We start from the raw sequence: 26317 nt of genomic DNA, 5'->3' as shown, positions 1-26317 counted from the left end.
TAGAATGAGCATGTCGTTCAGGTAAATAAGTAGATTCCCGGCGCTCGAAGGAACTTTATCGCTGGCAAAGGACCTTGGTGAAGAAACAGGGGGCCAAAAGGAAGGCCAATGGGAAGAGTGAGGAACTCGGAGGTCTGGGAGTGGCATATAAACTGCAGAAAACAAGGATAACGCGGGGGGGGGATTGAACAGAGGTAAGCATCCTTCAGGTCCAAGGGCACCAACCAATTGAACAGAAGCAGCACATCTCGGAGGAGATGAATGCCTTACATTTTGAAGTGGTGGCATACCAGCCACTTACAGGCCTGAAGTTGATCACAGGCCTGTGGCCCCCATCGGACTTGTTAACTAGAAAAAGGTTACTGAGGTAGCCGTGGCGATGTACCATCAATGGCTCCTTTCCTCAGAAGGGCTAGGACTTAGTCTATGAGCACTGCATCGCAAACTGAGTAGCAGATGTGGCGCAGACATGCGTATTGATGAGGGAACTGTAAAATTCCATTTGAACCCCAACGTTTGCAGGACCAGTGTGTCTGACGTAACGGGAACCTAGGCTGGGAGGAATAAAGCCAGACGCCCTCCAACCTTAATCCGAGCAAAAGGAAGGACACTTAACGGTCCTAGCACTGTTTGCATATCCTTTGTCCCCGGGTTGAGTAGAGATTGTTTAAGCACGGGTTAGGCTGCTACTGGACGCAGCCGGAGCTATGTCCCCTGTAGAAGTAGGAGAAACAGCAGATCGAGCTGCCCCTGGCACAACTGGCCCCCTGGAAAACCTGGACAATGAAGACCCGTTTGATGTTAGCTTGCGCCTTGCCAAGTGACATAAAGGTAACCACAAGCTTACTCAACTCCTTGAAAAATGGTTCCCCAAATAATCCCCCTGTTTAACTGAACTCTCCTTCGAAGAAGCATGGTCCCCTAAATTGGGAGTCCACCTTGATTAGGAGGGAGGGGACAGGTCGCAGTTTGTGTCGCCCATGAAACAAACAGTGCACTGAGCCCAGTTTGAGAGAGCATCAGGGGCAATGAAGGAACCGGATGCCTTGGCCTCTTCAACTATGTCTAATATCTTGGTCGTGAGACCTATGGCATCCAAGAGTTTATCTTGGCACAATAGCCATGACCTGTTGATGCCCTTATTTAGATCTTTAACAAACCTCATCAGGAACTTGGCCATAGCGACTCGCCCCGAGTCCCGATGAACGTCAGCACTGACAGTCCTATTACCTTCCCCGTGGGTCAAATAGCAGATCCTATGTTGATAGCTCCCTGGCGCTGGTGGTGGGGGGGGAGGGGGGGTTTTTCTCAGTTAGTAGACATTTTGAGGGGGGGGGGTTTATTTTGGGGGTTTTAGGCTTGTTTGGAAAAGCAGATGACGGACAGCGTATTATCCGGACCAGCTCCAGCATCCTACTGACCCCCGTTGCATTTCGCCGCCCGACCCCAGGGTTGTGGGCCGGTTGGCTGTGTACAGACTTTACGGAGGGGGGCCAGAGGGCTTTATTCTGTTTATGTTGCTTATGATACAATGCTGGTCGCTACTGTACTGATTTACTGATTCCTGCAATAAAAATATATTTAAAAAAAAAAAAAAAAAAAAAAAAAAAAAAAAAATCAGGAACTTGGCCATCATAGTATCAATGTCAGGAGTAAGGGTCTTTTTACTCTAAGGCAGTTGCAGGCATCTTTTTCTGGGGGCTTCATCAGCCGCGCCGCAACATTTTGCTACCTTATCAGCTGGGAGCCAGTCGGCTGACTGAGGCAGACAATGTCGTCTGGGTCCAGTATTTCCGAAGGACCTTCTGTTAACGGAATGGGGGCTGGGCTGAAGCTGGGAGGAGCCACCCATTAGTCTGGTTTTCTGGGGGGGGAAGAGTCATCCTAGGGCTGTGCTGTGTCAGGGTGGGCATACTGTAGGACTCTAAAGGCCCCTCCAGGCACTCTTTGGGAGGGGGAGATTAGCCAAAAAGGCCTGCTTGAGGCACGTAAACATGTCTGTCGACCCACCTGTAGCACTCTTTTTGGGAGTGGGAGCCCTATCTGTTGAGGTGACCTGTGGAGCTGTTGCTGCGCAATTCTATCTGCTAGGCTATGTCCCATAGGGCCCATGAGTTCATTAATCGCCCTATATATTGAAGCATCCACTGACTCATAAAAACCCTCGCCCCATTGGAGGTAGGCCAATGAGTCCTCCTTGTAAGCTGCCTGTGACATTGTCACAATAACAGTGGGCAAGCAGCATGTTGTGTGAGAAAAAAAAACTATATTTATAAAAGAGCCATTAGCTCCTGGGACTGATCAGGATGGCTAAAGACAGGCTGTGGGGAAGTTAAAGCCCTGCCAATGTGTGTTTACACACACCAGCGTGGTCAAATGCTGGATCTGGGAAAGGGCCCAAGCAAATATAGGTGGGCCTGAGGCATATTATCTTACAGATACAAGCCCCGGGGGCACAAACGGCCTTTTACTTCAAAAGGGTTGTTACACTACTTGGGGACTGTGTCCCAACCCAGGCATTCATGGGACTTTGAGGTAAAATACAGACCCCTCAGAATGTTCTATACAAAAAAAGGGGGGCCCAGTGAACCGTTAAACATTAATCACATTTATTCACAATAACATTAAATACATACACTCATCACAGCGCATTGCTCTCATCACAGCGCATTGCTAATTAATCACAATGAGCTAAAACTACAATACATTAGGAGAAAATAAGAACATAAGTTACTTACCTGTAAACTGTGGTTCTCCAGTATTGGTGTCTTTCATAGATTCACATGCTACCCTCCCGTCCTCCCCTCAGAGGCTCTCTTCTCAGGCACTTTTTGGTTACTCTGTGCTACGAAAATCAAGCTCGACCACGTAGCAGCTCTGCAAATGTGTCGCAGAGGTACCCCCGCAAAGAGGGCAGTAGAAGCTGGCACAGCTCTAGTTGAATGAGCATGTACTGGAGCTGGAAGAGGCTTGCCAGCCCGTTGATGACAAAAGGTATTGGTGGAAGAAATCCACCTAGTAATAGTTTGTTTGGTAACCGGTTGTCCTTTGCAGATCGGGCCATAGGCCACGAACAGTTGATCAGATTTCCTGAAGGATGCAGTGTGCTGAATGTAAAACTTGAGACAACATTGTATGTATGTATGTATGTATGTATGTATGTATGTATGTTCTTATATAACGCTCGACTTACCCTAGGGCATCTCGGCGCTTGCATTGGGAACCCGTCCTGGCTTTTCCCTGTGAGATAACCCCAAGGTGAAAGCCTGGCATCCCGCCGTGGGGGGCCATTGTGGAGATTAAGCAAGCTATTGCCCAGAGTTGCAGAGTGTGAGCCCGTGATTCGAGCAGGCACCGAAGCGAGAATTATCGAGTCTGTGGACAATTGGTCTCAGGACCCTGCCGTGTTGGGAATTGAACCCTGGTCCCGGGTCTTTCCTCTGCTTCAGGGTATGCCTCCTCTAACCAGTGAGCCAAACTTCTCCACTTCATATCCAGGGAATGTAATGAACGTTTATCAGGAGTTTGTGGATCAGGAAAGAAAGTTTTTAAAATGACTGGTTCATTGAGATGAAAATCACTGGGAACTTTCGGAATAAATTTAGGATTAGTACGTAGTGTAACAGCCTCTTTTGAGAACTGGAGAAAAGGAGGCTGAATTGTGAATGCCTGAATGTCACTGACACGCCTAGATGACATCAAGGCGAGCAATAGGGCAACTTTCCACGTGAGGAATTTTAAGCTTGCTGAATGGATGGGTTCAAAAGGAGGTAGGAGGAGCTGAGAGAAAACCAGGTTTAAGCGCCAAGCAGGCGGAGGACGCCGAATGGGTGGAAACATACGGAAGAGGCCTTTGAAAAACTGTTGAATGATTCTAGAAGAATACAGTGAGGTAGAACCATCATGACGGAAGCGGGAGCCGCCAGAAATACCTTTTGAGTGGAGTGGGAAAGTCCTGACTTTGCAAGGGATAGGAAGAAAGGCAGGATCTGTTCTGGTTTGGCAGTCATCGGATCCAAGGCTTTGGTGTGGCACCAGACACAGAAACGCTTCCACTTCAACTGATAGGTTTTAATGGTGGAAGGAGCACGGGCGTGCGCTAACACCTCTCTACAGTCAGCGTTGATGGTCAGACGCGCAAATTCATGGTGTTCAGGTTCCAGGCATGGAGCTGGAGGTATGCTGGATCTGGATGGCAAATCTGCCCCTGCTGCATCGTGAGGAGGTGAGGCAGTGGATGAAGCGGAATTGGCTCGTTCTGGGAAAACAAAAGCAGGTCCGAGAACCATGGCCACTTGGGTGCGATCAGGATGATATGGCAGGGTTGAAGCCTCATCCTGTGCAACAAGCGCGGAATCAGCGGAAGCGGAGGGAAAGCGTAGCTGAATGCGTTCAACCAGCTGATCGAAAATGCATTTCCGCTCGACTCTCTGTGGGGATGAAGACTTGCAAAGCGTTGGCATTTCCTGTTGGTGATAGTCGCAAAAAGATCCATCTGCGGCTGGCCCCACTGGCGGAAAATGAACTCGAGAGTTGCTTGATTGAGTTCCCAATCGTGGTTGTCCGAGAAAGACCTGCTGAGTGAATCCGCCAGAACATTGGAAACACCCGGCACATGGATGGCTGTGAGATGAATTTGATGACGAATCGCCCATTTCCATATCTCCTGTGCTTGTTGGGAAAGCAAAAGGGACCTTGTGCTGCCCTGTTTGTTTAGGTAATGCATGCTGGTGGTGTGGTCTGTCCTCACCAGCAGAGATTGGCCTTGAACAATCCGTTGAAAAGACTTCAGGGCAAGGAAGATCACCAGAAGCTCTAGGCGGTTTATATGCCAAGTGCGTTGGACCTCAGTCCATTTCCCTTGTACTGACAGACCTTCGAGATGCGCTCCCCAGCCCTCCAGGGACGCATCGGTTGTAAGTGTCAGAGTTGGAGCAGCGTCTTAAAAAGACCGACCTTTTGAAATGTTCGGAGGGTGAGCCCACCAGTCCAGAGCCTCCTGAATGCGGGGCGTGAGAAGGATCCTGTCGTTGAATGATCCTGAAATCTGTTTCCACTGCTTGTCTAACTCCTCTTGGACGACCATCATATGTAGTCTGCAGTGGGGAATCAACTGTATGGCAGAGGAAGCCATGCCGAGGAATGATTTCAACATCCGGACTGAAACATACAGTTTTGACTGCAGGGATCGTACCATCTGGAGCATACGGTCTTGTCTTTCCTGGGAGACAAAAACCATTGCCAGCTGAGAATCTAGTGAGGCTCCTAGAAAATAGCGCCGCTGAGACGGGCGAAAGTGTGACTTCTGGCAATTGATGGAAAGGCCCAAGTCCTGAAACAGAGAGATGCAAGACTGAGTATGCTGGATTGCCAGTTGGAGGCTCGGAGCCTTTATGAGAATCGTCCAGGTATGGATAAAACTGTATGCCTTGTAGGCGCAGAAAAGCAGCTATCGGGCCATGATCTTGGTAAAGACCCTCAGTGCTGAACGGAGGCCGAACGGCAGGACTCTGAATTGGAAGTGTAGGTGTCCAACTGTAAAACGAAGATATTTTCTGTGCCTGGGGTGGATCGAAACATGAAAATATGCGTCCTGGAAGTCTATCGTGGAGAATAACTCTCCGGGATTGAGGCAATATAGAATCTGGAGCAGGGTCAACATTTGAAAAGTTTTGGACGTGATGAATTTGTTTAACCCCATCGCTGCTGCGGCGATTTTTGCAGTGTGCTGCATTTTTGTAATTACCGCGCTACGTGACGAGCTCAGCTCGTCATCAGCACACGCCACCCGTGGCTGATGACGAGCTGAGCTCGTCATCAGCATCGAAAGGGTTAAAGCTTGTAGATCCAAAATTGGGCGCCATTCCCCCGATTTTTTCTTGACTAGAAAAAAGCAGGAGTAAAAACCTTTGCCCTGCTAGCCTTGTGGTACTACCTCGATAGCACCCTTCCTGATCATTAATTTGACTTGAGTCAAAAGGTCTTTGAAACGGGGAGGAGGTGGACCAGTAGAAGGGCGAGGTGGAGGAAATTGTGAATTCCAAGGTGTCCCCCTTTGAAATCAGATCCAGGACCCACTGATCGGAAGTAATGTTGGACCAGTTCAAGATGTACTTTGAGATTCAACCTCCAATTTTTACAGTCGGTGGAGAAATAGTGCTGGGACTGTCACTGTTTCTTAGCATTTGAACCACCTCTATAGGTAGTTTTTCTTTGGTATGGTCTGGAGGAGGTCTGACAACTCTGGGACTGGTAAGTTTGTCTTTGCCGGTTGTCATTGTAGGAGCGATATTGGTTTGATCCACGAAAAGTCAGTGGAATAGTTGCCTCCTACCACGTGCTCCTCGAAAAGGGCGTTTCTTATATTGGAGAGACCCCAACGCCTTGGCAGTATCCGTGTCTTTTTTGATTGATTCGAGGACCTCGTCGACATGCTTTCCGAAAAGAGATTCCCCATCATAAGGAAGATCGAGGACTTTAGCTTGGACTTCAGGGCGAAATGCTTTTGATTTTAACCAGCTTTGACGCCGTAAAACAGCAGCTCCCGCCAACTGTCTAAACCACGTAGAGGAGATATCAATGGCGCAGTCAATGATCTCCGAGGAGACTTTTTCACCCTCCTGAATGATGGTTTGTGCCTCTGCGCGAATAGCATCTGGAAGTTGTGGAAGCAATGCTGCAATCTCGGACCACATTTGGCGGTCATACCGTCCAAGAATGGCCAAGGAATTAGCTGCCCTTATAGTGGTGGCTGCCATGATAGTAAATGTTTTCCCTATGGAATCCAGCTTTCGGCCTTCCTGATCTGGAGGAGAAGTAAGGGGCGCGGAAGGATTGCGAGACCTCTTTTGAGCCGCCTGAGTAATGACGGAGTCCGCCTTAGGTTGAGACACCAAACATGCTGGAGAATTTGCTGGTGCTTTATATTTTTTATCAAGTCTTGGCAGGACAGCTGGAATCTAATTCGGTCGCTCCATTAATTTGAGACCTTCTTCCCAAATGTGGTCAATTATAGGGATAGTGTGAGCTTGCCTTTGAGGTAGGTCTTTAAAATCGTAAAGAAAACATTCAGTTTGTTGGACGTCCAAAGTGAGATGAAACCTCTTGGCAGCGTGGACCATCAAATTGTGGAAGCTGCCAATGTCCACAGGAGGGGAAGGCAATGGCGACGTTGGTGGAGTGGAAGGCGTGCAAGCCCTGTAATCATCCCATTCTTGAAGGGCATGGTCATCATCATCATTTGGATCCGTATTTTGAGGATCAGGATCGTCATTGTCCGCATCAGGCAGGGCATGCACCGGTGATCGTGACGGAACTGGTGCAGAGGCTTGTGTTTGCGGAGGAGGTTGTGGGACTGGAGAAACAGGCCGACATGGAGGAAATCTGCGGTTATAATCATCCGACATGTGTTGCAGATTCCTTACCAACGACAGTGGTACCTGTGTCGTTTGGTCTGACATAAGTGCTTCCGACCTATCTACTGGCAAAAGTTCTGTCCGATCTTCGATGTACTCTTCCTCCTCCTCATCATAATCCTGGCACTTAATATGCAGCTCGGATGGACTATTCGCTTGACCAAAGGCATTATCGTGCTCTGAATCATCATCATTGGAGTCCTCCTCCGCAGACTGAAATAACTTGTCAGGAAGTGCAGAACCACTCTTAATTGGACTCAGTTGAATTAGAGGTTCACATCGCAGCGTAGAAGCAGTAACCACTGTGAAGGTGGTAGCTGTGGCTAAAGAATGGTGCAGCGTCGACGAGCCCGTCGACGTGGCGATGGAAGAGTCAACAGCCAGTTGAGGCATCTGCACTGTGTCCACAGGCAAGGATTCCGTCGACGGATGTGTCTTAGCCTTCGTCGACAAGGCATTGGACTTGCTCGTCGACGAAGATGGTCCAGTCGACAAAGGGTGGACCGTCGACAAAGTGAGAGCCGTCGACGGTAAGGCAGTCGTCGACGAGGTAGCTGTCAACGAAGCAGGTCCCGACGGGCGACGACCCGTCGACGATCTAGCAGTCTTGGTCGACGACGAGGAGTGCGTCGACGAAAGGCGCATAGACTGTTTAATCTTCGTTGACGAGGTGGATTTAGCAGCCGTCGACGAGATCTGCAAAACAGAGGTAATAGGCCTCACCTCATGTGATGTCGACGAGGTGGACGTCGTCGACGTAGTTCGAGGACATAGAGCATGTCGTCTTCGATGTGGAGACAGCATCCACGGATTTCGTTGTCGTCGAGGGACGCGTCAACGAGCCCGTCGGCGAGCCAGTGCCCATTTTAGTGGATGAAGGTATGGCTTTGGACAAGGACGCCAGAGAACCAGGTCTCGTAGGCGCATGCGGAGGTAAATCCTGAGGTGAGACAACCTTACAAACATCAACAAGTCTCTTTTTCTTTAGAAAAGGGGAAGGTATCTCACTCTCCGACCCACGTTTGAGAGGTCTTTGAGTGAAAAGAAGAGACACTCTCATCCTCCGAGACCACAGCGTCCGTTGTCTTCAACTTCTGAAGCCACAGAAGGAGACGGGCCTCTCGGTCTCAAAGTTTTAGTTGGAAAAGTACGACAGTACTTACAGGTCTTCACTTCATGGTCAGGGTAGAGACAGTAAATACATTTACTGTGTGGATCTTCATGAACGAGATGCAGTTTTCCACAGGATGGACAAGATCTGAACAAAGATTTCCTTGAAGAAGACATTAAGAGTTGAAAATACAGCTAAATAAGTTGAAAAACTGAGCAGAGCTCAGGGAGACCCCTTCACACGACGTGCGGTAGAAAATCTGTATATGCATATATTACTGCTATTTTATGTACCGTGGGACTCCCACTTAGACGACAGGGAATAGTCAAGCATGTGAATCTATGAAAGACACCCCTAATACTGGAGAACAATACATTCATCATAGTGCCCCAAGGAGAGGAAAGAGAGGGTAGCGCGATGCAGTGAAGAAAAGAAGGAGATGTGTGATAATATGTGGTCACATTAATTATCTTTTCTTACACATCCCCTTCTTTTCTTCACAGCATCACGCTACCCTCTATCCTCTCCTTGGGGCACTATGATGAATGTATTGGAGTTTTAGCTCATTGTGATTAATTAGCAATGCGCTGTGATGAGTATGTATTTAATGTTATTGTGAATAAATGTGATTAATGTTTAACGGCTCACTGGGACCCCTTTTTTTTGTATACTACATAGCCCCCAGGTCCCCAGTGACTTATTTAGGTAAAACCCCCCTATATTTATCCCTCAGAATGTTCAGCATGCACAGTACAGACCCCAGGAGGCGTCAATATTCTATTAATATGCAGGGAAATACAGACCCATATGTATCGCTAGGCGTCACCTCAAGCAGCTGCGGACAAGGTTTGAGCAATCCAGGCTCTTATGTTGAGAGTCTGATTCCAGACGCTAGAGACAAGATCTACAGACTAGAGTGCAACTATTTTGTTGCAATCTTTCAATAAAGTTTTATTTTGAATTTCCTTTAAATTCTCTAATTACTCAAATTTTCTTGATATTTTTACATCATATTTGTTTTCAACACAAACATTTTCCTTGCCCAATGCATTTCGGGCAATCAGCCCTTCATCAGGAACTTCCTTTTACTGTTAAGAAGAACATACACAACATTAGGTTATCTCCTACGAAAAAAACATTTGTATTATATACAATATTACGTTATGTTATGTTAGTGCTATTTGTATTGCGCACGGCTGCTCCAGCGAAGGAGCGTCCCGGCACACCGACAAGGTGGCGAACACAACACAACAGGAAAACAGAAAATATTATTAAAAATGGTGAAGCTGGCCTTATATCCCAGTGTGTGTGCGTGAGTCAACAATTGAGAAAGTGCACTGGTCCTAAAACCATAGAATGTACGAATTCATTCATGTAATGCATACGAAGTGACAGAAAAACAGTGAAAGTGAACAATTAACTTCAAGCAATAGTGTGGATCGAAGTGTACAAGTGAAGTGGAAGGTCGAGAAAAGTGGAAAAAAGTGGATTGTAAACAACCATGGTATAGTTAAACGTACCAAGAAAAGGTCCAGGAGTACTCTCACGAGTCGGAATATGGTAACGTAATGTATCTGCGAATACAATGGTGAATAATAAGAGTCACAGCCACATGTGACAACCGTAATCTCATTTACATGATCAAATGCCCATGTGACCTAGCCTATGTCAGAAAGACTGAATGAAAAATTAAAACCAGACTAACCGAACACAAAAGTAGCATTCTCACTAGAAGTTCAAAGTCACCATTGGCCTCACACTGCAATTCCTACAACCAGAGTCAACTTCGGTTCTTGGTGTTAGAACAATCTCAGGTTCTCCCTGGAAGAGATAGTACACGTCTTACGTCGTGAAGTATTTTGGATACATTTTCTCAGTACAGTTCATCCAAAAGGCCTCAATGATCGTGTGGAATTTAATTGTTTTCTGTAATCAACTTTATCAAAGTCAAACTCAGAATCATATACCCATTGTATTACTAGATAATTGTAACATTGAATGATGTTGCCACTAATGGCTTATAGATATTTGTTGTAATATATACATTGATATAAATTCTAAACCGATAAAAATTCCATAATGACAGTTCACGCTTGTACAGTTATACAGCGCTGTGATGTATATATCTTTGGCATATACAATAGTGGTTGTTTTATATATTCCAGAGTTACATAATGGTCCTTATAACACAGATAGCATTACCGTTTCACACTTTTTTTTTTTTTAACTTTCCCACTACGGGTTCTTCGTATTTCAACCATACATTTTACATAATTTTTACATGGGGAGCATGATTCCCAGATAGCGCGTGCTTGATAGTATCTTGTCACCTTCTATTGTGAATGTGTAGCCTTTCGCATTTCACTGGCTAGACCCTCATTGTAAGCTCCGACTCACGTGGTTGCTTTCGTCGCCGTTTTTTTTACATATAGTCCTGGCGTTCTTTCACATGAGTCTGAACACTTCCAGGTTTTTGGGAGCGAAAGATGAGTGCCGACAGAAGGTTACCCACGTTTTACTTCGCGGTAAGAGGTTTTCTTGTCTCCGCTAGGTAGCGGTTCCTGTATGTATGTCCAAAGGCTGGTCAACATTGATGGCATCATGTGTTTTTTCACAGACCAAGAGACCGCTGTATGCGTTGGCAAAATGACAATCTAGCGCAAATACTACTTTGTAAGTGACTTATTATCCATTTCTGTTTAAATTGCGAACGCTTGGTACCCGCCATTTCAGTTGCATAATACCCCGTTATTGTTCACCATTGTATTTGCAGATACATTACCTCATTCTGACTCGTGAGAATACTCATGGACATTCTCTTGTTACGTTTAATTATACCATGGTTGTATACAATCCACTTTTTATCCACTTTTCCTTGACCTTCCACTTCACTTGTACACTTTGATCCACGCTATTGCTTGAAGTTAATTGTTCACTTTCACTTTGTTTTTCTGTCACTTCGTATGCATTACATGAATGAATTTGTACATTCTTTGGTTTTAGGACCAATGCACTTTCGCAATTGTTTTGACACACACACACTGGGATACAAGGCCAGCTTCATGTAATATTGTATATAATAGAAATATATTTTTTTCGCAGGAGTTAACATAATGTTGTGTATATTCTTCTTAACAGTAAAATGAAGCCCCTGATAAAGGGCTCAGTGCCCGAAATGCATTGGGCAAGGAAAAGTTTTGTGTTGAAAACAAATATAAGATGTGAAAACAACATCAAGAAAATTCGAGTAATTCAAGAATTTAAAGGAAATTCAAAATAAAACTATTGAAAGATTGCAACAAAATAGTTCACGAAGTGTTTTTTTAAAACCTCTCAGATTAGTGTGCATTTGGAGACGTTGTTCACTCCAGGGATAACGCTACTGGATCATTATTTACTTAAGGAACCACGAGATGATGTGGAGTCAACACCATAGTCTGAGTAGATGGCACAGCACCAGAAGAGCAGACATGGAAGCAGGTGACATCTTGTACCACGGTGTGGCTTTTTAAACATCTTTTTTCAGTGAGAGAGCAAAACTGGCCAGAATGCCACAAATTCCAAGGAACTGAACTCAACCTCTAAGTCACTGTTTACCACATTTACTTGTGACCAAACTATTTCCCACAACACTGGGACTAGGGGAAAGATGGTTTCCAGGACTTCAAGGTTTACACAAAAGCTAAAAGTCATTGCTCAATTTAAAAAAAACATTTTAGAGACCAGAATCATCAGTTGATCTCCTGTGCCTAAAATTATCCTTTTGAAGCCATATGTTCTAGATAGAAGCTACGTCGCCCCATTTAGCCAGCACAGACCAGATGCAGTTTTTTTTGTGATCAATTTCAATGCAATAAGGTGTTCATTGTAAGCAGGGCAGGGCAACAGAAATACTACGGCTGGGGAGTACCACATTTTGCAGCATGGTTGAATGAATTATACCGTAAGAAAAGGCACTATATGCAGAACACTTTTCAAAGGAATTCCTTATTTTGACGTTTTTACACATGGCAATATTGTCTGGGCAAAGATTTCACCTCATTTGCATTAGTTTAACAATTAAAAATAGAAAAGCAACTAAAAGAGGGCCAGTTAACTCTTCCAAAGTATGCAAAAATATATAATCATTTTTGGGTAACTTTTGATCCATTTGAGCTAGAAAAAAACTTTGTTAAAATCTACAGGTTATGCAACAAACGATGGGTGCGGCAAAACCATAATTACGCCAAAGACAGCAGAATCGTATAATTCCAGGGACCCAGATTAGAAAATGGGCTTGACCAGCAGAAAGTACTCCAAATAGCTGCTCTAATAAACCCCTCTTAAATATAGGGTAAGTATTAAAAAGGCTAATGCTTAGTACTGTTAGTCACAGATACAAATAAGCAAGAATGAGCTCTCCTTTTCAGGCTTTCGCAACCCAAGCAAATTAAAACCCCATAGAGTAAAAACCAATCCTACTTGGTCTGAGATCACAGAAATCACAGAAACAATTTATAAGCAGGACTGGGCGTGGTTCGCAAAGTGACAAAAAAACCTCTGCGGAGTTCCGCAAGTAGCGGCATGCTGTGCGAACAGCTGTTCGAGCTGGCCAGTGTGCCGCTCAGGTAGAAATTCTACTCGAGCGGCAACTCACAAACTTACTGTTCATGAGCGCGAGTGGGAAAAAAACAAAATCCGCTGCACTACGCAGAGCAAAGTATTCTGCACTCCACGGAGTGCAGAAAACTACACAAAAGGAGCGGAGTTAACTCCCCAGGACTCATTTATAAGTCACACAGACATCACTGATGCAATACCAGGCTATCAAAGAAACTAACCCATCTTATCCTGATAATGCAGTAACGTCTCTAAAGATCAAGGTAATGTGCCAGACTGCAATTTAACCAGAAAAGTTTTTCTTTTGCAGGAAAGAACCCAGCCAGAAAATATGATTAACTATAGACCAATCTCAAATACAACCTTCTTTGCCAGAATTCTGTAAAGATGTGTTGCTGCAGCTCAAACAATTTAGTTGAAAGCAGTTGTCTGATGACAACCAATCAGGTTGGGCGTAGCACAAAAATTGCAAAGCTCCAAACAGAAGAGAAAACACTGCATCATTGAAAACAAGCATTGGTAAAGCCAATAGGTCTGGTATGGACTGTCAATCTTTTGGTTTTGTCAATGCGCATTTTCTTTTGTCAGAACTATTGTTGGGGAAATCTGCTCAAAGCTGCCCCTTTGCTGGTGGGTATGCTCCTTGTTAAAAAGCAGAACACCACTCAGAGTGAAGCCAGTAATACCCCATGCTGTATCTATGCTGTAGTGGGCAGAAGAAGAGTGACAATAACAGACTAATGAATAAAGAGGGGGTGCCTGAAAGGTGCGGGAAGTATTAGACTAATATTAGTATATATTCAAAAATAATTCGGCTGACGCCCAGGTCGAAAAAGGGTGTTGGGAAGACTCCTGCCTCCTTATCACCTTTGGCTTTCAACGTCCTAGATTGTCTACCAACATTCACTGAATGTTCCAAATCACAAAGATTCATCCTGGACAACATCAGAACAACCAAAACCATATAATCTCCCTTAACAAAAAAAGGACAATTCCAAACCAGACTTTTACATGGCTTTAACCCTTCAAACAAGTGGCATACACATTCCCCTACTGATATTAGACTATTGCAACAACCTGCTGCCTAGAAAAGCCAAAGTACATCTTGCTCCCCTGAAAGTGGTAGCTTGATAGGTCTCTGGTTCATAAACCTCAAATGAAAGGGCAAAAAATGTTTTAGCCAAACAATACAAGTACATATTTGTTCCATAACAACTGATACTGCTGGGTATTAGCAGATCATATTAGAATCATCAATTCATAATACACTTTAGGCAACTATTTACTAATTATAAATTACACAAAAATGAATACAAAGGACAAATCCACCATATCAAACAACTAAAAACATACATATAACTGTTGAAAGCAGTTATTCCATAAACATTTCTTATGTTCTATATTTCAGAAAGCTTTTATTTACAACGGACACATAATTGATATATTTGTGCTCCAACTAGTAAGTAATGCTATTTACATCATGATTAATCAGCTCAACCTTTCAGAGGACCTATGTGGAAAATGATTACAAATTATACAAAAAAAAAGTATTAAAAAAATGAATGGAAATGCAACAAATACTAGTCACACTGATGTCACATCTCTACACATAACATACCTACTTTTTAAAAAAAATGAACCGTCAATATTAGTAGGTAAATACGGATAATAAAATCCATGTCATGTGCATTTGTAAAGCACACTATCACAGTGAGTGTATCCTGGTGCTGAACAGCCTATAGTAGGCTGGCTAATTAATAAGCTAGATCATAAGCTTCTTGAGGAATTGAAGAGAAGGAGACTGATGTGGAACGGGAGGTTGTTATATGCTTCAGGACGTCGCAAGAGAACACTCATACTCCCGATTGTGTATGCACAAGTTGTGTAGTAGTCATGTGGAGCAGGTGTGCGTGTGATTGGTGGAAGAAAAGGGCTATTCAAGTAGGTAGTGCCCGAGTTTTGTAGTGCCTTGAAATTCTGTGTGAGGAGTTATAATTGAGGGCATTTGTATTTCAGGAGCCAGTATAGTTCTCGGAGGTGTGGTGTGATTTCTGTTCTGTGTGGGAGGAGGAGGACAAGACTCGCTGCAGAGTTCTAGAGGATTTGTAGTCTTCTAGTGAGTTGCTTGATGATTCCAGTGTAGAGGGCGCCCTCACAGTTCAACCTGCTCGTGACTATGGCATGAGTGAGTTTTCTAGTGCAGCTTGGGAGCCATTTGAAGATCATCTTCAGCATCTTTGGAGAGTGGAAGCAGGATGCAGCAACTGCATTGACTTATGTGATCATGTCCAGTTTGCTTTCAATTATCCTGAGGTTCCAGGATCGGCCGGCTACCAGTTTGAGCACCACAGTGAAGTGCTCTTGACAAAGGTCAGTCACTACATCTTTTGTCATTCCAGTGTTGAGCTTCAGGGCAGTTGGCTTTCATCCAGTTAGCAAATTTACTCAAGCAGGTGGTGAACTTGTTTCTTGTGTTGTGGTTCTTGCCAGACAGGAAGAATATGAGCTGCGTAGGAGAGGATGTGGATGTCCCGTGAACAGATGATGTTGGCCAGAGGATCATTTAAGCATTGAAGAGGGTGGGGCTGAGCGAAAAAACGTAAGGCACCAGTCATGAGAGTTTGCAGGATTCCGAGGAGTAAGTGGCCTCGATGACAGCTTGAGTTCTATCCATTAAGAAGCAGATCCAAAAACTAAACAACTGCTGCAAAAAAGATCTCAAAATCTAAAGGATTTTAAAAAATAAATCACTAAAACAGGACAACGGTCTTGAATCAAACTACAAGGTAATTTGCAAATCGGGCAGACCATATGGACAGCTCATTTGGTCAGTGTCCAAAACAATGCATTTTTCCTACATAAATACGCAGAGTCTATGATCAATCAGTATCAAATAGGCAGGATCATGTATTGACCTTCACTGATGTTTCTAATGAGACTCTTGCTTGGATATGGCACAGTGATCACAGTATTAAATTGCAGTGGCATGCTTCAATTGCGCATCAGTAATCAGTTATGCCACAGTAAAAACATTTTTTTTTTAAAAGAGTGAACAGACTTACTGTGTGACCACTTTAATGTAGAGAAGTCCCACGAATAACAGCCCATTAGTTTTTGGGGTTTCAGAAATGGGGCTAAATGTATGAAGGATGAAAGACTACCCTGAAGAGGGTCTCAAACATTTGACCCAGAGACCAAAAGGGTAACTAGTATTCTGCTGTTTTAAATAAGAGGGTCTCAAACATTTGACCCAAAGACCAAAAGGGTAACTAGTATTCTGCTGTTTTAAATTAAGTAAAAGTGCCTGCTCAACTGTAATCACTTCGGTCCACAGAAAGGACATACTTTTCATCAAAAAAATTAACCATATATATGCTTCTGGTGTGCTGGAGTTGTGAATCATTTAGTTAAAGTGTTGTTAAATAAGATGATCAGTGATTATAATTTGAGGAACATGACATTTTTTTAATTTGTATTTGAGGAAACAAATGTATGATAATTGATTCTCAAGGGCTCAATGTTTGTAGACTCCACTTATTTTTCTCAATGTTAGGTTTGATGGATGGTACTGGAATGATAGTACACCCAAGAATTATTGAAATAAATCATCAACTGAGCTGGTTTCATATTTAAATGAAAATCAAGGAGGCACACCACTCAAGGTGTTGCATCTGAAAAAGCCATTCTGTTAATTCAAACAGCCATATTTTGTCATATCTGTGAGACGTATATGGTACCGTCCTTTTGTAGGAACGTGGTATATATTTTATTCTAGATTCCCTTTATCCCCCTACCACTATACTAAAATTAATGTCCTCACTTTGCACTGACATTTTTGTTAATATCATAACTACTTGTCATTTTTGTAACCTACTTCCATTTGTGCTTTATGCAACTGTTCATTCTTCATGTCAACGGCCTTTTGCTTGGTAAAGCGCTCCAACACCCTTGGATCATGTTGCACTACACAAAACCACAAAAAAGTTAAATGAAGATAGCTTGATATACCTGCTGTGACAGTCTGTTTTATCAGAGCATGTTTACTGCTCAAATACAACTATAATTTTAAAAGGTAAGACACGGAACAAAGGATCCAACTGAGCAATGTTTCTTTTCAGATTAAAGATGAGCAAGTCTATGTATGTCTAGCCAATGGGTTAATTAGATAAAAAGCAGAAAACCAGTCACTGGGGAGGGTGTGCCTTACAGAAAGCTGCAGTTTTAAACCGAGTAAGGTAGCTCCCGTGTAGGAATGAATACAATGTGATCTGGATATACGAGGATGTCAAGGATACAAAAAACGTCATCTCGAACGAAAGCTCCCTCCTCAGAAGATCAAAATCACTTCCACTGACAGTTAGAAATCCTTCAGAATCTCTTTTCAATCTGTCCTTTGTATTACTGTAACTCATAAGTGCCTAGCATACATGAATCATAACATCACCCAAAACATTATTAGTGATCCTAAGGCATGGTTCAAATATTAAAAACACAGAAGATGGACGGAATGGTGCATATTGGCAAAACAATCACCCCCAGTCACAGATCTGGGTTTAATCCATCGTTATTTTGCTCACCATGCCACCCCAGTTCAGACATTGCCATATGCAAATCAGTCTTGACCCTGTGCCTCATGGGAACAGTCCAGCCCGAACTGCCAAGCCATGTCTTCCATGGACTGGAATCAAGCAACCTAGGACCGGTTTCTGGCTATCAGCCAGGATAGCTTGACTTCAGTGGCGTAGTGAGCACGGGACCCACGGCTGGGCATACCCTTCCCACATACTGGTTCAAATATTACCTGCTCAGAGGGAAAATTTAGCTACCAGGACCAACATAGCAATTGGCAGGCGATTCTCGTGCAAGTTTTTCCTGATCGAGCAGATTCTCAATAGGAGTGGCGGCCTCCAACCTCCTCAGACAAATATTGAGAACACAAAAACCATTTGCATTTCAGAAAGCTAGCAAAAGCACTGTATCACACAAGCATTCCACTCATCACATAGCCATTATCACCATGTACTACTCTGTCAATACCATCATCTAACTCAAAAACCACTTCGGAGTATATAAGTGCAAGGACTGTTAGCTCCCCACCCTTAGACACCTGCTCCTACACCCTTGAAATGTATCTCATCATTGTGTATTCATATATTACAAATAGTTTTCATAAACATGCCAAGTGTTCCGACATTCTTTAGTAGTACAGACTAAAAAAAACATGGGGTGATGAGTCAGCCCCGTTTGTTACCCAGGCTGGAATATTTTTTATTGGATGGGAGGATTCTTTAGTAGGCCAAACATAATAAAAATGGGCACCTTATCTTTAGAATCAGGCTAGAGTCAAAGGTCACATTTTGAATTTGGCCCTTAATGCAACAAAATAGGCATATACACATTATGTTTGTTGTATTGTCTTGGCACTACACTTTACTGCCTTTATGCTTTTCTCTATCAAGTCAGCTCTGTTTGAAGATTACTCATCACCATACATTTTAAATGAGTGGCTAGGAAATGCATGGCACATGCAGCCAATAAAGTGGCACTTGGCTACAGCATTAGTTAGAAGAATGGACGCATTGTGTCTAAAACAAATAGCTTAAAATATTAGGGACAGGCAAAATAAAGACAACACAGATGCTTCCACATCTATAAGGCAGCTCTTAGACACCCGGCCCATCAAAATACTGAACATTTAATGCAGTGTTTAATCAGACAGATGAGCATTCATAAAACTATCAAAATAAACCAATGTACATAATAAAGCAAAGGACATGCTTTGGAGTCCAGTATCAACAATTTTCCAATGACAGCATTATAAAGCACAACTAGTTTAGAGGTAATGCAGACATCGACTGAGGTGAGGGAAGAATTTGACCAGGCAAAGGGTTCAGGTACATCCTGAAGATCCCAAGATCTAAGGAGGAATATAATTAGAGGAGAGAGGTGGTGTCAAATCTAATCATACATGCACCTTGCGAAAAAGACTTGAGGTTTGCAGATTCCAGGTATAAGCAGTTTTGTGCAGAGTACAACAACCACCACTGACTCGCTAGCAGCCAGACAGTTTTACGAATTATTTAAGTATAATGTGAGACTGTATGGGCATAATACGCTGCAGTGTTCAATCTTCTATTTGGTGCATTGTGTTTACAACAGATGACAAGAGAATAGCTGCCCTCGGAATACTGGTGCCGGTAAGGTCTGGGCTACAACTCCAAGTTGCTCTATGCAAACAATACACAGCATGGCCGATTTAAAATGACCGGTGACACTACAGGCAGAAGAGTAGATTGAGGGCTTCCGACCCAAAGTTGAAGAAGGGGACACAAAGACACATACGAGCACATAAACAAAGCACCATTATTCAAAGGTGTTCCTGAAAACTTCATGGTTGAGTTGTGTGGGGAAAAAACCTGTCAAGCAGCCATTTCTCTGTTGCAGGTTACCCAGATGTCCAACTAATATTATTATTATTAATCATTCCTCTACTTAAGATTGGAAGCAGGAAGCTTTGGCCTTACTCAAGTTTCTACTTCACCTACGTTAGATTAAGCAGGCTACACTTAGTGTAGTTTGTATCAGGCACTCTTGGTTATGGAATCGGTTCTACATGGGTAGAGTACTGCAATGCTAAGAAATAATCAAGTGTTTATATAAATCTGTGCGGCCAGTGTAAGCATTCCCTAAGTGGTTTAATCCAATATTGTAACTGGTCTTTCCACGAACACTGATGCTTTAACGGCTAGAATGCACATACAAAGACAAGTTGTTGGCTTTTGAAAACTCACCACCTGTGCATTTCTACCTCCAAAGGGAACTGTGATCGTCAAAGTAGATATGATGGTAGTGTAACTCATGTCCAAGGCCACTGGAACTATGCAGGAAAATGCCAAATTATGTGGCAGTGTTGAGTAAATTAGGAAGCAAGAAAAGGCAAATGATGTGGCATAGCGTAGCATCTTTTGTATTACTTATTTTTTTCATATTTAAACATGTTAAAATGGTCTGGGCGTTGGTTGTACCTCACTAGTGTCCGTTTAACACCCAAATACAGCAATAAGCAATTGAAATGTTTTAATTCAACCTTTGCAGAGAGCCTTTCACTGCACTGCAACAGGTCGATGGATTTTTAGTAACTGGAGGTAGAATTATTTTTGTTAAAATCAGCATATTGTGTGGCAGACTATTACGTGGCAAATGTAGCAAATCAACAATTGTGCCAAAAATGCCACAGCAATCTCATAATTCCTGCGGCCCTGCTCATGCTGGTGCCTTCTGGCTACTCAGCAAGACCTACCCAGCCCACATGAACAACTTTTAAACCCAACTGTACTTAACTTTTAACCTACAAGAGATTTACTTGTGCTCTTCCCCTCTATATCTTAAGGTTAATTGTGATATATTCAATCCGCTCCCTAACACGAAACTGGATACACTGCATATCTGGTCCTACACCTCCCCAGCCTGTCTCATGGACTTAGTTGTGGTAGAATTCTTCTTGAAGAGCGCTTGCGTGGTATAAGGTTTATGCCTAATGTATTTTTCATTTAAGACTTATTGCTGATGCCTAACCTACAGCACTCTATACATGCCAGCCTTATGTGATCTAGATAAAATTAAAAACATAAATTGATTTTTGAAAGGAAGGGGTCTACGGTTGTGCAATGAATGCTTCCAGGCTATTGGTTAATGCATTCCTGCTGAAATGGACTTCTGCTTAACGGAAAAATGCCTGACATTGGTGATTTGAACTGTTCTACAAAGCTGCATGCTGAGTGGCCGGGTCCATTACTGTTGTGATTGGTTAGTTTGACGCCAGAGAATTACAAAGAGAAGTTGTTGAGCAAACTAACTTTTTTGTCGTTAAAATGGTGCAGGGGTTAATAGTTTGACGCCAGAGAATTACACAGAAGTTGTTGAGCAAACTAACTATTTTTTTGTTGTTAAAATGGTGCAGGGGTTAATAGTTATTCAATCTTACGTATTTAAGTCAGGTTGTGCATGTAGCATTTGTTCTCTAAAAAGATTCTACTGTGGGATGCAGCAGAAGTGAAATCAAGCTTGACCCACAGCTGAAATGCAGAATAGTATAAAAAAACATTTAAAAATAAGAGTCAGATCATGGACTTGTGCAGGAACACATCGCTTGTGCTTAACAAGGGCTTCTTCCAAAAGAAAAGACTAGGTTGTGTTCTTGGATCTTGCCTTGCCGCACTGTAGTTCTCATTTAGGAATGTGTTACTCCTGAGCAGACAGTTTGTGTGAATGCAACTTTGGAGTCTCCATTGAGTTTGTTTAAGGCAAACAAAGCATACACAAGGAGATGATGAACAGAGCACTGAAACTTTTCAGACAATCGCCCCCAGTCACAGATCTGGGTTGAATTCATCATTGTTCTTTAGCTCACTTCGACCACCCCCAGTTCAGGCCCAGCTACATGCAAATCAGTCTTGACCGTGTGCCTCATGGGAACAGTCCAGTCCGAACTGCCAAGCCAGGTCTTCCCTGGACGGAGCGCTGAAACATTTATGTTCATCATCTCCTTGAGATTGCTTTGTTCGCCCTAAGTTGGCAGGGTATGACCAGACATGGGTACCTTGCTCACTTTGCCAATGCATTCAAGCTAGTCCAGCTGATATGGGGTGTTACCCTGAAACCGGTCCCAGGATGCTCGTTTCCGGTCCAGGGAAGACTTGGCTTGGCAGTTCGGATTGGACTGTTCCTATGAGGCACAGGATCAAGACTGATTTGCGTATAGCTGGGTCTGAACTCGGGTGGCGAAGTAAGCTAAAGAACAGTGATGGATTAAACCCATCATACCTCAAGAATTGAATCTGCTTCACAAAACATTCCAGACACTTCCGCTCACTTTGACTTCTACTTAAACACATCCCACGCACACAGAAAACCAGACCTGCCAGTCTAACATTCTCCTTCAGCGTTCCTAAAGTGTGGAACAACGTGTCACTGCATAAAAGAGCCCCCTTTTCATTTCTGTTTTCCACAAGAAGCTTAAGACATGGCTTTGAGTAGTCTCACTAAGCCCTAGGTTTAGATAGACTCACACCTCCTCAGCTCCAGAATACCATCCAGGGTAATAGTATGATCTACAAATCTGTATAACATAACATGGTCTATAGCATGAAGTTATGAAATTGGATTCATGTTGTGCGAGTGTCAGCAGACGAGAGGTTCCTCTTAGAGGTTTGTTACACGGGAAATCCAATAAAAATGTACCCCACTTCACATTATCGGCTATGCACTTTATAAGCACAAAGCTGTAAAAGTTACTACAAAAGTATTGAGAGAACTACAAAAACTTCATAGATTGAAAACGAACACTATTTCTCAGGCTTTTCTGTGTGATCTCCATGAATACGGCCCACTTTAAAAACGTGTTACCTCTAAACACAAAAATATTTACTGAAAAGGGGGGGGGGGGACATTTCAAAGAAGGAGGTCCGATTTAAGCCAATGTAGTAGAAAGCTGCCACCTGTGAACCGTCACAGTAATGTAACACATTCATTACATTTACTTACACCAACAGTTGCCTTATACCCCTTTCGGTGGACTAAACCTTTGCACTCTGTTGCTCATTTGTTAAATGAACATTTAGGGGCAGCTACCAACATGAAATGTGTTCCTTACGATGAACACCAAGTGTTTGGTTCTGCTCCCTCAATCAAATCACCAGTCATATCCATGGGCTCGCTGCCCCCGCAGCCCACTGGAGCCACTCGCTGCCAAGCGGTTCCTGGAAAAAAGTCAGACAATAGACTCCCCCACCCATCTCGCTGATGACAGACACTAACGCGACAGAGAACTCCACAGCTCCATCGATTTACAAGTGAAACGGCCTGTCAGAGGAACCACAATCCCCCAACGTGCAATGAAAGCAATTGGCCTCACTGAAGCGATAAGGTGGCTGGGCCTATGCGAGTGTTAATGGGGCCCGCACGCTGGGGACAGGTCCTTTAACGGGACCGGTGCCCGTCAAGATTCCACCACACGATGCAAGGTCCCTCCACCACACGGGTATCCTCCAGGGAGCGATAGCGCATCATGCCTATGAAGACAGGTTCTCCGAGACAAAGAAAGGGCTGCTCCAGTTAAAAAAACACAGGGTAAACAAACAAATGCCCGGCGCATTCAGAAAACAGTTGGCAGGCAACAAGAAGAAACCAGCTGGTTCATGTCAGACATGGACCTCTTCCCAAAGAGGGGTCTTTAAAATGCACCCGACATGAATGGAGCCCCTGCCTCATGATCACAGTATTCAGAAGTGTCAAAACAGAACAATGCAGTTGACAAAAGGGTGAAATCGCGGGGTACAACCTGCTCATTTCTAATGAGTACTACAGAAAAAAACTAACAAATGAGGGGACACCTAACATACATCAAAACAGGTAGTAAATACTGTAAACGAAGCTATGTTAAACATTAAATAAACCGCCCATCTGTTAAAAAAAAAAAACGCCTAGCCGAAGGCATTGGATTCAAACAATCACGTTAATGATTCGCAAACCCAAGCAAAATATAAGGGCAAACCTACATTGTGCTCGATTAATAATGAGATATAGAAGTCTTCTAGAAATGTCAAATGTGCATAGAAGCCACACTCGGAAGGGACGGCCTATATTCTACCTCTGAGGACGTACTACTGCTCGCACAAGCTGACACTGGTAGAAAAGAAAAAAAAAAAAAGGATTAGTGCACATCGCGAATAAACTCAAAAGGTATGGCACACGGACAACATGCTAGAGCATAAATAAACAATATGTCCCCGCCTGAAAAGTAGAAAAAAATCATTGTTAGTCAAAAGTACACCTGTCAATTCTACAGAAGATGTGATGTGTGCGCTTGGGGAATGGAATTCATGGGCTACGTATTTTATAGAATACACACACTCCAGAAGTTCACGTTAGAGGGGCACAAACCAATGGAAAAAGAAAAAAAAAACTCACTCCCCTTTCGAGGTCAGGCACCACTATATTAGAAGACTACCGTACGAATAAGACCAAATAAAATACACCCTTTGCCAGTTTTCTTTAATCAAATAAAAAGATACCAAAACCTGGAGGGTGCGTATAAAGACCGGTGCAAATTATGAACCACTGAGATGCATTAAATCTACCAAATCAAAAAAACAAAGTTTCTAATAAATGCAAAGGAAGGTGTCATCGGATGTCAATATATACACTTAAACTTTCAGGTGTAGCACTTCGGAGTGCCTACATACGTTTTCAAAATTCGACTTTCAACTACCTGCTTTGCCCCACTAAGTATCTGTTCTCAGTGGACAATCAAAACGTGGACATTGCAAACGAAAGTTCCTTTTAAATATGCACATTCCCATGCCAACCACAAAACGCCTGTTCAAAATCACAGGATAGCACCCCAGGGAGTGGACAGCAGTCTAGATAAAAATAAAAAGCGGTTATTGGCTCTGGTTCTCTTCGCGTAAGAAATACAAGTGTTGACAAGTATTGCTTGCCCACTAACAGAACACGCAACTTTATTTGGAAAACAAACATGGTCATTTGTTTTTGAGTTAGTTTGTTGCAGACTATTTTCAAATGAAAACCCTCATTGTTTACTTGTACCAGCGAAGATGTGCAGCAAGGTCATTTCTCTAATAATCCTCTCACTTTATAGTAGTTTACATTAGGCTGTGGTAGGATAGGCCTTGCATGGGAATCAACATAATACCTTTTGTTACACGGATCAAGAAGCATAATGTGAATCCAACAGCAAGGAGTGTACACAACACACTTCGTACCTTTCTTTCAATGTAAGGGTGCAATTTATAAAGAAACTTTATAAACACGTATCTTGTAAAGCGGGAGTTAGCCCTCTGAATCCCCTCTACTCAAATGTCTCCTCCCCCAGCAACTTCGCAATACATGAGAGGTCAACAATATAAAGCTGTCACGATAAGCACGTCTTATATTCTCCAATGAAAGCATTAGTGAAAGTGTTTGTTAATTGAGGGCAACGAAGACAATACGTCTACAGTGTTCATGTGACATTGCACAGCTGAGAGGTGTGCACCTTGCACAGCTACCTCTGGAGCCCCCGGAGCGAGCAGCTTGCCCCAGCCTATCCCGGCACTTACTATGGGTCATTGGTGAAACGGGGGCTCCTGGGTGGCTGGTATCCATACAGGTGACAGTAAAGCACGTCGAAGCAGTAGCAGCACATCTCGGCTGACACCACCATCTTGCGAGTTCCAGGGCTGTGGTTGGCGGGGGAGAGAGAAGTGCAGCCGGCGGCAGGGGACAGGGAGGCGCAGCCGCTCAGTCCCCCCAGGCCATTCACCACCCGTCCGCCGCCGTTGCCAGCCGCCGTTACACCGCCCCCGGCGGGGCCGCCCAGCCCCAGCTCGCCGCGGCACTGCCGCTCCCCGCCGTTGCAGTGCGAGGTTCCTCCTGCGCCGGGGCCGCCCGCGCTGGAGGGGGGTGAACTGGACAGCTTCTGCTTCTTCACCCCGCAGCAACCCGCCGCCATCTTTGAACGCTCTCCCCCCACGCTCCGCTTCCGACCCATTCCTGGCTCCACTAGCCGTGACGTCAGCGCGTGCCGTGCGTGCGCGAGGTGGGAGACCGGAGGGGGGGTGCGCGAGAGGTGCGTGCGCGATCACGGAGGTCCCTCCGTCACGCCCGGGATCCAGCTCCGAGCCGAACTCCTGCAGGATTGACAGGAGGGGGCGGGCACAGTAAGAGCTAGGGGACGGTAGAGTGAGCAAGGACAGAGAAGAGGAGGAGGGCTCAGAGGGAAGAGGAGGAGGCTCAGTCAGTGACAGCGACAGGACACTGTATCAGAAGGGAAGTGGGAGGTACAGAAATAGGTGAAACGGATACATCCAACACCAGCGAAGGGAGAGCTAGTGGGATTTTTATGTATTTATTTAATGCGATTTTATATAGCGTGAACGTTACCCGAAGGTGTCAGAGCGCTTTACACAAGAACCAGTTGTGATACATAAGGATTTAGGATTACATGAGTTACATAAATGATACAAACAGAAAAAATAGCAAATGTACAAGTTGTAAAGTCACACAAGGAAGAGTTAGAAACAGAAAAAAAATCGCAAATGTACAAGTTGTAAATTCACTCAAGGAAGAGATACAAATGGAGTCACATAGGAATGGTAGCGAGTACAAAGGTCTACTACATATACTGGTGGTT

At 43.9% G+C, this 26317-nt stretch overlaps 1 protein-coding gene across 1 annotated transcript in view; it reads right to left on the bottom strand.

Annotated features, from left to right (window-relative positions):
- Positions 1–25852, bottom strand: part of AMMECR1 (AMMECR nuclear protein 1) — a 534200-nt gene extending 508348 nt beyond the window's left edge. Inside the window, exon 1 of the mRNA XM_086918441.1 lies at positions 25245–25852. Within this exon, the coding sequence (XP_086774567.1) occupies positions 25245–25675 (431 nt within the window). The 5' untranslated portion in view covers positions 25676–25852. The remainder of the gene's footprint in view (positions 1–25244) is intronic.
- Positions 25853–26317: the final 465 nt, after the last annotated feature.

The sequence above is a fragment of the Lissotriton vulgaris genome, chromosome 4_1, assembly GCF_964263255.1.
Source record: "Lissotriton vulgaris chromosome 4_1, aLisVul1.2, whole genome shotgun sequence".
In the NCBI taxonomy this organism is placed as follows: Eukaryota; Metazoa; Chordata; class Amphibia; order Caudata; family Salamandridae; genus Lissotriton; species Lissotriton vulgaris.
The sequence above is the reverse complement of the archived record's forward strand: the minus strand, read 5'-3'. Positions and strand labels throughout refer to the sequence as shown.